This window comes from Sorghum bicolor, chromosome 3, assembly GCF_000003195.3.
Source record: "Sorghum bicolor cultivar BTx623 chromosome 3, Sorghum_bicolor_NCBIv3, whole genome shotgun sequence".
In the NCBI taxonomy this organism is placed as follows: Eukaryota; Viridiplantae; Streptophyta; class Magnoliopsida; order Poales; family Poaceae; genus Sorghum; species Sorghum bicolor.
The window spans coordinates 6326960-6339193 of record NC_012872.2 but is presented as its reverse complement, the minus strand read 5'-3'; the positions used below and the strand labels follow the sequence as shown (position 1 = coordinate 6339193).

Below are 12234 nucleotides of genomic sequence, written 5' to 3'. Positions count from 1 at the left end.
CAACAAGAGATCCACCACACATGCCACTGTATAGTAGGGAAAAAGCCTAGAGACACGGTACAAATGTGTAGCTTTCCGAGCTAGCTATAGACATTGACTTTCGGGGTGAAAATTAGGAATGAATATCTGAATTATCCAATATACGAATCCGCTAGATTTGTAATATGGATATTTGTATTCGTATCTGTTTCTGATATGAATATTAAATGGATGTTTTTTAGTATTTTCTCTATCTAATTTCAAATCCACATTTCATAATATTTGACAGTATTCATACCCACAAACAAAACAAGGTATCGCCAACCTATTCAAATTTTTTCTCTCTGTAATGAATTAATTTTAGTATTTTGGTAAATATGATAAAAGTTTTAACTCTATTTGTGTACTAATTTAGTTGTTCCAAAAATATTGATACAACAAAATAACTATTTGTTTTCTACTACTTTTATTTGAATTTCTTCACTTGACCTATTATTTTAGTAAATATTAAAATTTATAATTTAGTTTAGATATTGGAGATTATTAGAAGTGTACCTTCATTTAGTTCACTTTGGTTAACGATGAACTTAGTAGTAAAATTTTATTCATGTATGTTGAATTTAACAATATACACTTTGAGAGCAGCTAAGTAAATATCCGAATAGAAATAAATATCTAGCATTGCTAGTGTGGACATTATTCATTTATATTTATATAATTGTTATGCATTGCCGACTGTGCATAGGATGTTGTGTAGTTGCTTGCCACAATTGTTCTATTTTCGTTTTTGTGTTGCATTTAAGTTATCCTTTGCCACTCATGTATAGTGAATTAATTAAATATCAGGCACTGCTAGTGTGAACACTGTTCACTTATTCAGATATAACTATTTTGCCGATTGTACATAGGATGTTGTATAGTTGATTGCCACAATTGATGATCTATTTCGCTTTGTGCTGCATTTAAGTTACCATTTGTATGGATACTGCTATAGAAATTATGGGCTGGAAATGATAGTTTTTAGTTTATATTAATTACTCTCTCTTTCTCAAATTACCCTTAGAAACTATCTATTGGGATTGCCTACATGAGGGTATTTTTAGTCGATTATAGACAGCTTCGATCCACTGGTATGCCGGTTTTTTTAGATTTTGCCTGGGAGAGAGATTGCTTATATACAGTTCAAAAAGGATAAATGATAGATTTATTCTGTTTTCGAAACAGATTTCTTATGACATTAATATTTTGGCTGGTGTTGGCTCCTACTATCCACACCCTAATATTACCGTACTCTCCAACTCCGGCAAAATTGGAATTTCATTTCCACATCCGGTAGGATCAAGCCTCTCCGGTGGGCAAAGGTCAGAGGAATCAGGGATTGGGGGTTAGATTTGGACTAGGGATGTAGAGTTTTGGCTCCCCTTTAGAACACGAGATTTTTTCATTTTTTTATTTTTACTATGAAAGAGTCAATTTCTGTAAATTTTCTTTATAATTTTTGTAAATTTTTTATAGAAGAGGCTAACACTGAGGCACGCCCTAGACATGTGCCTTTCAGAACATGTATGCTTATTGTTCTGTTCCATCTCTTTCAGTGTCAATGTTAACCCGTCAAATTTGCAGTGATTGTCGTTACTTTCTTGATCTCCCTGTCCTGCCGTTAATTTCCATCTCTTTCAATACATTTATTTCTCTACCCATCCTTCAGCTCGAAAGCTCTACGGTGGGAATCTATTTCCATACCCGTGATAGTTAGTTTGCCACGTAGAGACGATGGGAGATTAGGTTAGATGGTTTCCAGTATTTTTTTTAAAGAGAAAAAAAACTAAGTTCAAGCGATGCAATAAGAGTAGTCCATTGGATCAAGCAAGCATGAACGCAAGGGATGACCAAGGCAACGGGCCTTACTGATTTTTTGTGAGAAGAAATTATGTACTATTAATACCTGATAGATTCGATCGATAAGTTTAAGCGAATAGCTGAAGCAATTCTGCCAACAAATACCTAAATGTTTTCTGTAGCACCCCCTAGGTAGGGTCGGGAGCATGTTTCCTCGGATAAGACCCTGTTTCATATCCATGAGATTATAATAATCATACTTTGATCCAAAACAAGATTAGATTATATGGTAATCTATAATCAAAAATTTTGACTACCACAATCTCATAATCCAAGTGAAACCAGGTTATAGAAGACTATGGGGGTGTTTGGGACTGCTCCACAAACTCCATCGTGGAGCAGCTCCACAAAAAACTGGAGTTTGTGGAGTACCTCTTTAGGTGCTCTCACAACTCCACCCTTTTTTCTCGAACTGAGTGCGTGGAGCTGAAACCGTTTAGCTAAAAAACGTGGAGCAGAGCTGAAAAACGTGGAGCAGAGCAGTGCCAAACAATATGGATGCTGAAAGTCCAACTTGCCCCTGAGAAATTGTCTAATGCCTGGTTAGATCCAAAAAGTTTTTGGATTTTTACACTGTAGCATTTTCATTTATATTTAGCAATTATTGTTCAACCATAGTCGCTTAAAAGATTCATCTCGTAAATTACAGACAAATTGTGCAATTAGTTATTTTTTATCTATATTTAATGCTCCATACATGTGCCGCAAGATTCGATGCGATAGAAAATCTTAAAAAGTTTTTGGATTTTGGAGTGAACTAAACAAAACCTAATTTGTCAAACTATATAAGATAAGATAGTAATTTCTCGTTTTAATCAACCAATGATTAAATCAATCACCATAATATAAAGATCCAAAAACTCTGATTATCATTATCTATAATCTTGATTATTATAATTATATACATAACCCATATTATATTAATCTAATTGTGATAAAAAAAGGCACAAATACCATGGAAGTAATGATGTCTCTTTTGTCTCATTTTCCCTTTCTTTTCTGTAGTGCCTCAGTGAATTGAAATCGTTTTCTTTTGTCCATATTTTCTGCTTTCTCTCGGCCATCGGTTATCACGGCACCTTTGCTATGTTCTTAAACTATATCGATAAATTATCACAAAAAAATATATCTATAAATTATTACTCCCTCATTTCCCAATAAACTATAAGACTTTTTTTCTAGGTATTGTTTTTTTGTATTTAAATATACACTATGTCTAAATACATAATCACTAGAAAAGACCACATCTTATAATTTGAGAAGAGAGTAGTAAATAAAAGATTGAAATTATTTACATTTTTTTTGCATATTATTAATCCTAAAAAATATTTATAATCTTATCATATACTCTTATAAAGCTAAACTCCACTAGATGAATTCTCTCTTCATGCAAGGTGTCCACATCATTCCCCATTAAGTAACCCACTAAGGCCCCCATTTGGTTTCACCAGTTAAAGTGTACCGCTCGTCATATCGAATGTTTAGACACATGCATGGAGTATTAAATATAGACTATTTACGAAACTAAAAACACAGTTACATTAGAGAGTAATTTGTGAGACGAGTCTTTTGAGCCTAATTAGCTTATGATTGGACACTAATTGTCAAATAAAACAAAAATGCTACAGTGTCTGTTAAATTTAACAACACCAACCAAACACCCCCTAAATATTCTATCTCTAAATGCAAGGTGTCCTAGATGAGTTCTCTCTTCATGCAAGGTGTCCACACCATTCCCCACTAAGTAACCCACTAAATGTTCTATCTCTAAATGCAAGGTGTCCACATCATCCCCCACTAAGTCCATGTCATCCCATATTAATATCAAAAAATGATTATATCATCTATATCATGTGAAATACTTTAAATCTTTAATTTATTAACATACAAGTCATGTACATACACTATATGTTTCATCACCAATTCCTCTATAATGTAACCAAATATTAGTTTTTCTTCTATTAACTTAGCAATTTTTTACTAGATCTAATACAATAAAATACATGCAAATCAAATTCATATACATGTACATATACATACATAATATACTGAATACCATATAGCAATGCAAATGATTTATTTTTAAGAAAATTCTGCAGCAACGCGCGGGGAATTCACCTAGTACTCCTATAAACCAAACCCCCACTATATATTTCTCTCAACATACAAGCTATCCAACTAAGCAACCCACTATCACACACAATTAAAAATCCACTAGCCCATGCAATTGTAGTGTCCACGTCAACAAGTCACTATATTTCTCTCAACATATAAGTTGTGCATCTAAGCAATACACTATCACACACAACTAAAACCCACTAGCCATACAATGCAATATCCACGTCGGCAAGACACATAAGTATTTTGTTTATCCATATTATCATGCCACGTAATCCACCATATTCCCGCAACAACACAAGAGACCATATTCTTTCTTTTTTTATTTAATTTCTTTGGCACATGCTTCTAACCAAATGAACCATTACTTGCCTCCTGGGGCACATTTTATGAAATTCTAGACAATATTTTTTACCCATTACTTGCCTCCTGGGGCAAATTTTATGAAATTCTAGGCAATTCCTAGACAATATTTTTTTTACCATGCAGGACATGTAGGTCTCCAGCTAAACAAAAAAACAATGATTTTGAGGAATTAAACTGACGACCTACTGCTTAGCGCCTTAGCCTTAACGCCTCTCTACTAGTAGACAACACACTCATTTGTAACTATAAATATAGAATGCTATCTTTTTATATCAACATTTCATAATCTTATATCAAATACCCTTTTGGTTACTAAAAAATTTCAACTATAGGGGTTTAAACCTTGTCAAGTACTACAACTTTGATATAGGATGTGTCTCCATTGAAGATTACTTTAAAAATTCTTTTTTTAATATCAAAATATGTGAATTTAAAAAAAATTGAGGCACTACTGAACTTATGAACAACAAACATGCAGATTAAGTCAGCCACTACAACTTTGGTACGAACTATATGAAAACTCAAGGTCATTTTCAAATTCTAGATTTTGTTCAAAATCTATTAACTTGAAACACATATTTAGGATTTAAACAGCTTCAAATAAAATACTCTTCAACTACAAAGTTATAGCTTGTATTGAGTACTCTTCAACTTTGGTATTGGGAACTGCAGAGTCGTATAAATCGTACCTAAAATCAATAGTTTGATTACTGCGTGAAGTGAAGTTTATTAAAATAGACATCTTAAAGATAACTGAGCATAGCTTAACTAGTTAGGTTTTTTATGGTGAAAATTGTCCATCTAGGTCCTTAACTTGATAAAGGTACTCATATTTTTTCTGAATTTATTTCAAGATTTAAAGATGATATTCTTTAGTGGAAGGGATGTGCCTATAAAATATCAATAGCAAAACATATGTGATGATTTCATCAATATTAAGATTGGTTCACTCAAATGAAGGTGCTTGTAGGGTAGAGTATGAATCCATAAAATAACCGTGTCTTTCAAGGTTTCATAGGTCTAGAATGCGTATACGTGCATGTACTGTAATTTGAAAATCTTATTACAAGTAACTTATAGCCATAAAAGAAAAGATAGCATTAATAAAAAAAGAGTAACTGTAAATCTCATGAACATATGCATCAATTTAACTTCTTCCCAAGTTTAGAGTATGCTTAACTGGCACTTTAACAAAACACATGCATATAACTTTTAGTCATAGGAAGATATCTGCTTGCTTGGCGGTTAGCACAACAACATCACTTTTGTGACAAGACGTGCTTTGTCTAGCTGTCTAAACTAATTGTATCAAAGTTGGTGAGCGATCTAATATGAATAGCAAAGTTCATGAGCTAATGTGAATAGCAAAGTCAAGTAGCAGTGATAGGACACACTTTGTCTAAGCTAAATGTATCAAGGTTGGTGAGCAATCTAATATGATAGCAAAGTTGAGTAGCAGTTGATGTTTGATGAAAAATAAAAAGGACGGATAAAATCGACAAAGGAACAAAACTTGAGGAGAAGCATTCACAAATCTTATGCAAATCCAAATAACCCATTAAGGTACAAATTTCATCAAAAGAGAAAAGTGGGTCTCTAAGGACATGTTTGCAATTACCCCCCTAACAAAACTGTCCACACCAATCCTACGGACGAGGGGCAGCGAGCGGCAACACCGCAGCAGTTTTCTCGGAAGGCAGCCCTCTTCGTCGTCGCCGGCGACCCCGCACCGGCCGCGCAGCTGTCGGGGATGCCGGTCAGGGTGGTCGACACCGCCACGCCTTCCTCGCAGCCCTCCCCAGGTTCCCTCCTCGCATCCCACCGTCTCCAATAAATACGCTATGCGCGCATCAGGTGCGCTTTGTACAATCAGGTCTAGATCTTGTCAGATTATAACTTGCTTAGGCGTGATGCGATTTCGTTGAATTTCAGTTGGAAGCTGTTTTTTTTTCTGATCTAGATTGGTAAGTTGCCTGGAGTTTGTGTGGCTGCAGTTTGGTACTGATTTAGGCGGTTTGATCCTTGTATCGGCTAAATTACTGCGTCCGAAACTCAAGCGTCAGCTGGGGGTAGTCAGTAGTGGGTCTGATCCTTTTGAGCCTTGGAAATTTTTGTGATTGGTTCCAGTTTCAATTGGAATGGTTCCAGTTTCAATTGGAAGCTTCCCCCTGATAACGTAGTGTTGCTAATGTTTGCACGCGTATGATCATTCATGTGTAATGACTGTGCTAGGCGTCCGAAATAATGGTTCATTATTCATATGAGATGGTGTGCCTTGATTGTGACAACATTTCTGTTCATGCTGTATTGCTTGCTGGTTGTCAGAAAACCAATTGATGCCATGTTGATGGAAGTTCTAGTTAATCTGAAAAAATATGGTCGCTTTTCCTTGTGGGATTCTAACTAGTTTTTGTAGAGTTCGTTAACATAAATGTTCCTTTCTTTCCTTTTTTTTTGTGCAGCTACCTTAAAACTGCTTCTGTGATGCTTTTCTAAGTTCAATAGCTCTACATGGCATACTCATTACAATATTTGTTGCAGGGCAAGAAACAAATACTGGACACCCATCTCCTCCTAGCTGTTCACTCTTAAGTGCTGGAAGAGTAAGTGTTTTTGTTCTTTCATTTGAAATTTTGGCTAAGAACGTAATCGTTGTGGTCCAATAAGGTACATGTGAACATATCACTGATTCTGTTACAGCTGTATTATTTACTGCGATCTTGCACAATTTCCTTTCATAAAGCAAATAGGAGTTCTCCATTTTGTCTTCATCTCTACTAGTCTACTAAACTACCACTGCTCCCAGCTCCTGTTTCTATTCTAGGATTTCACAATTGTTGCTTATCATCATTTTGCTTTTCTGCTTCCTTTTTCGTTTTTCCATGTTTGTGTGTCTTGGGTAGGAAAGGCAGGACCGTTGTTGGATGTGTGCTGTCAAATAACTGTAGTGCTGTTTATCTTCCAGTTTCCATTTGATGTTCTGGGATATATGTTATGGTTTTCACAGTAAATTGTACAAAATGCAGCTGTATTCTTTTATATAGCTCAGGTTACTGCTAATGAACATTGTGTCAGCTTTATGATTGAAGCCTGAAGGGTTGCCATTGACTATTTGCTTGTATATTTTTTTCAGTCTTTTGCTGGAACTCAGAATGTTTCAAGTCTGCAGAAGGACGAAGCATGGAAAGTGAATGTTCGCATCCATGGTTGCGATCTTGAACAGGGTTATCTATGTGGAACGATGGAAGCACTTAATGTTCCATTAGCAGATACACCTGTGAGTACTTATTTGTTCTTCCACTTTGAATCTGAAATCTAATGTTATGCATTGAAGAATGTTAGTTATAGTTTTGCTAGATAAATAATTGTGCACCATCAACTTTTTAAAAATTAATTGAGAATTAAATGTGTTGCCACTTGACAGAGTGTAAGACTGGATTTTAAGAAAATATAGAGATAAGCGATGGTTTTAACCTCATGTATTGGCTCTGTCCATAGGTAGTGACATTCTGGGAGGGGGAGATAGTGGATGCTAAAAATTACACTTTTTTCACTGGCAAGTGGGAGGCATCGTGAGTGTTTATGCTTATGCTCATACCATCTCTATGTATGTCCTGGTGACTCAGTGTTCCAAACTTACATGTGAAAACATCTTTCTTATACTGTTTGCAGACCAGAGGACGATATAAGACATTGGTCCAAGTTCCCATCATTTACGCCTCTTCTGGTAATTGATTACCTAACTTGATATTGTTCATCATATTGAATCTTTTCATGATTTGTTTTTACCCCCTTCCTGCAGAGTCAGATTGAGACTGATGGTGGCAAGTCTCTGGACTTTAGCAACTATCCTTATATATTTATGGTATGCCATTACCTGACCTGTTCATTTGTTTATGTATAAGCATTTTATTTACCATTTCTCTGATGCTACATGTAGAGATGGAAAGAGCAATACTTTGTCAATGTTGGAGCTGACTGTGGGTTAACCATTGCTGGTTTCTACTACGTCTGCTTTTCTTGTAGCGATGGCTCCATCAGTGGATTTTATTATGATCCAAATAGCAGGTAATGAATATTTTTGTCATTTATTTGTTGCAAATAACAATGGTATGGGGTCAGATTCATTAATGGAGAAGGTGGGCTGGTGTAAACACTTCTTTTTCTCTTCATGTGCAGTCCATTTCAGAAGCTCGAACTGAAGTGTACCAATGAGAAAAATTCTGGATTCACCTTTTCATCCTATGAGCTGCAGTGACAGGCCCGATGCCCTCGACAGACAACTTTCTGTTAGCATATACTAGTGTATACTGAGCTCGTAGTCCCTAATGCTGTTGTATTAAAAGAAATGAGAGGTTGTTTATGTAACAGTTTGTTTTCTAGCAACTAAGCAAACTGTCACTTTGTAATCTGCAGAAGCATATTGTCTTTTCTAAAATCCACCTTTTGTATTATGTTTGTGTTAATCATGGTATGATGTGTCCAAATTCAGTTGAATAGGGAATGTGAGGGCTAAATGTTGATTCAGAGAAATGTTCTCTGCAGTTGGGGATTTCTATTTCAACATGTCTATGATATACACATTGCGTGTGGTTCGTTCCTAATTACATGCATCATGAATACATGTTTCTGATACAATCATGATGTCAAGCTTTACTGAAGAGAAACTTCATCAAAATTGCTGATTGTTTTCTCTCACTCAAGTTCCTGGTACAAAGCTGTGGAGACCTCCTTTCGGTTTCACTTGCAGCTATTGTATGTTTTAACTGTGACATAGTTCTGTGCACAAAATAAACTTGGGGCATGTTCTTCGCCTTTGCCTTCAGCCTCCTGACATTGTTAGGTAAATGAACTCTACCAATGTATAGTTTCATAATGTCTTGATCTCATGCTTCAAGCTACTGTTCATTCTCTAAGGAATAAAATACTTCTGCATCTGCATTGCATTAATTTAAGGTCATTGGTAATCCAATAATAATGTTCTGCTGATAGGGTTACTCTGGCACATGATCTTACCTTCGATCGCACAAGGATGTGTAGACGGTGGAACAGGAGGTGTTTCTTCTCTTCTTTCCTGCAGAAACCAAGAAGAGATTTCCTTTGCCCTTCGTACCAAAGGCCTCTCAACACTCTCACTCCATGTGTCAAACAGATTGAGGATAGCGTCAGTAATTACTTCTGAGAGCAACGTATCATCTTCCCCAGGTTCCAGCTTCAGCATCAGGTATCTGTTGACTGATATTAACTTCTCTAGCATGTGCCGTCTATCAATGTTATATGCTACCATTGCCTCGTGGATTTTAGCAATCATCTTGAGCACCATCTGATAGACTGTAGCAAATGCGTTTCGGAACACTTGGGATGCTGGTTCAGGCAGCTCCCTGTCTTTCCAGCCACTCTTTTCGTTCCCCAACTCGCGTTCTATGGTTGGCGCGAATGTTACAGTCTTCGGCTTGCTTGTGTTGACACGGAGCTTCTTGGATTCCATCAGCATCTCATTGGCTTCCTTCATTTCTGACTCAAACCTGCTGCTGACCTTGAAGTATGGTTGCTCCTGGTGTGCAGTGGGGCTCGGGACCGGTGTATTATGTCTTGGTGATGCTTCCAGGAACACCTCAGACGCTCTCTCTGAATCACCCGCTGTAATGCGCAACATAAAACAGTTATCATGCATTATCCGCTCCTGAATTCAGCTAAAGATATACAGGTAATACTTCATTTTCAATTATTAACAGCTGATTCGATGTGATGGTGATGCCATGTGAGCCTGTGACTGACATACAGAAAGACGCATGTTGCTGCAGTTTCCTGGGGGTTCCACGGTACTCGGCGTGCCGTCGCTCCTCCTTGGCCCTATTGTCTTCTACACTGGGTCCAGGTCCAGCCCTGGGCGTCCACATCATCTCCTCTTGTGCGGGTTTCTTCTTGTGATGCAGCATGTGCATCCATTTCTTGGCCTTGCTCTTCACCCTGCCCAGCACCGCCTTCTTCTGGCTCCCCCCTGGGGTCATAGGCGACTCTGTCGGGCTCGCTGGTGGCGCCCGTGGTGAAGGCCAATGTCGTTGTTGCTCCTCCCATTCGTAAAATGGATGTTGGCCTGCAAACGAATGTCCACCTCGAGGTAAGCGCAGGCGACATCATCACACTTAACTTCATCAAGAGATCGAATGAGATAACAAATGTCAAAATGTCGTGGGGGAAAAAAATTCAAAAAAAACGATGAATTGAATCAAAACTGTTGTCAGAATAATCCAAATGGAAAGATTTTCTTTACCATTGTGGACGAGGTGGTCAACTGGTTTGGTGCTGATCCCACGCTTTAGCTTTCTGATCTCGCTCATGGTTGTGCAGGAACAGGAACCACACCCGATCCAAATCCAAATCCTAGAAGCTTGGGAGGAGCTATGCAGAGCTGTGCCGGCAAGGCAAGAAGAAATGGATTTGCTCCGCCTATCCTAAAGTTGGCAAACTTGAGGGCAAGTTTCCGAGTTATAGCTGTTCTGGCCCCCGCTATTTGGAGATTGTTTGGTGGTCGGACGGAGGCGAGCCTTTTGTGCCGCATCCTTTGGGGCCCTCCAATGTAGGGACGAGATCTGCGAAACGAGATTCATATCTTTGTCGTGGTAGATGCGCCATGCTTTCCGCGTTTATACAGCATGAATGATACTCATATAGCAGAGTCCAGGGGCGGCCTTATTTAGATGCTTTCAAAATTCCAAAGGTTTACAAAATTTTTCATTATATCGAATCTTTAGACGTATGCATGAAGCATTAAATTTTTCATTATTTGCGAGACAAACCATTTGAGCCTAGTTAGTCCATGGTTGGACAATAATTGTCAAATACAAACCAAAAGTGCTACAATAGCAAAATCCAAAAAATAGACTAAACAAAGCCTAAAAAGAATTGTTTCTTTTACGAACAATGTCATTGCTCACCATCAATTTCCCCTATATAAGTAAGCACGGTTGACTTGAAATTGTAGTTTTGGATTATTATAGATAGTACACCAACGAAAATAGAGTACCTTTATTTTGTTCTTTCCTTTTTGGATTGAAAGTAGAAGTTCTGTTAATATAACAAAATATACTTGGAACCCTAAAAAAACAAAAGACTTAAAAAGAAAAGAAAAAAGGAATGCCCTCTATATAAGTAACCATGGATAACTTTGTTCTTTTGGGGATTAAACTGTAGAGGTTTTGTTACAGAAATAAATAGACTTGAAACCACATTACAAAAGATTTAAAAATAAAATAATTTGGGATTAAACGGCGGGGGTTCTGTTACAAAACAAAATAGACTTGAACCCAGATTACAAAAGATTTAAAAATTAAATATTTTGGTTCTGTTACAAAAACAAAATGGGTCAGTTGCGCAACTGCACCTATTCTGAGACTTAATTGCTCATTTGCCTTTATTTTTTTAACTTTGCACGTTTGCCCCTGTTTTTTGAAACCGAAGGCAAAATACCCTCGACATGAATAACCCAAGAATCAATCTGTAGAGGCAAAAAAATTTCTCGTTTGCCCCTGTCATTCTTGATAAATGACAAAAAATAGAGGCAATCGAGCAATTGAGTCTCAGAATAGGGGCAGTTGCGCAATTGGCCCAAACAAAATAGACTTGAACCCAGAAAAAACTGTTGAGGTTCTGTTACAAAAACAAAATAGACTTGATCTTAGAAAACAAAAGATTTAAAAAATAAAATTTAAAATATAATGTTAAGAATGGGATTCGAACGATTTGAACCGAAACAATACAGAAAAAAAATTAAAAAAAGAGAAAAAAAATTGTCAAGAATGGGATTCGAACCCATGCCCTTTCGGACCAGTACCTGAAACTGGCGCCTTAGACCAACTCGGCCATCTTGAC

The 12234-nt window shown here is 37.0% G+C and overlaps 2 protein-coding genes, 1 long non-coding RNA gene and 1 other non-coding gene across 4 annotated transcripts; 2 read left to right on the top strand and 2 right to left on the bottom strand.

The window, feature by feature from the left end:
* Nucleotides 5971–8939, top strand: LOC8073312 (glucose-induced degradation protein 4 homolog). The gene is made up of 8 exons (XM_002457332.2): nt 5971–6164; nt 6904–6965; nt 7496–7639; nt 7861–7934; nt 8035–8089; nt 8165–8227; nt 8303–8430; nt 8542–8939. The coding sequence occupies exons 1-8, from the start codon at nt 6113–6115 to the stop codon at nt 8618–8620; spliced, it is 657 nt and encodes a 218-aa protein (XP_002457377.1). The 5' UTR covers nt 5971–6112; the 3' UTR covers nt 8621–8939.
* Nucleotides 9144–10759, bottom strand: LOC8073311. Its single transcript, XM_002455162.2, has 4 exons — nt 10637–10759; nt 10145–10459; nt 9379–10002; nt 9144–9298 (listed from the first exon to the last, which is right to left on the bottom strand). Exons 1-4 carry the CDS (start codon nt 10701–10703, stop codon nt 9261–9263), a joined length of 1044 nt encoding a protein of 347 aa, XP_002455207.2. The 5' UTR covers nt 10704–10759; the 3' UTR covers nt 9144–9260.
* On the top strand, nt 10345–10997 carry LOC110434025. Its single transcript, XR_002451472.1, has 2 exons — nt 10345–10483; nt 10714–10997. It is a non-coding gene; the product is annotated as an uncharacterized LOC110434025 (long non-coding RNA).
* On the bottom strand, nt 12154–12234 carry TRNAL-CAG. Its single transcript has one exon. It is a non-coding gene; the product is annotated as a tRNA-Leu (tRNA).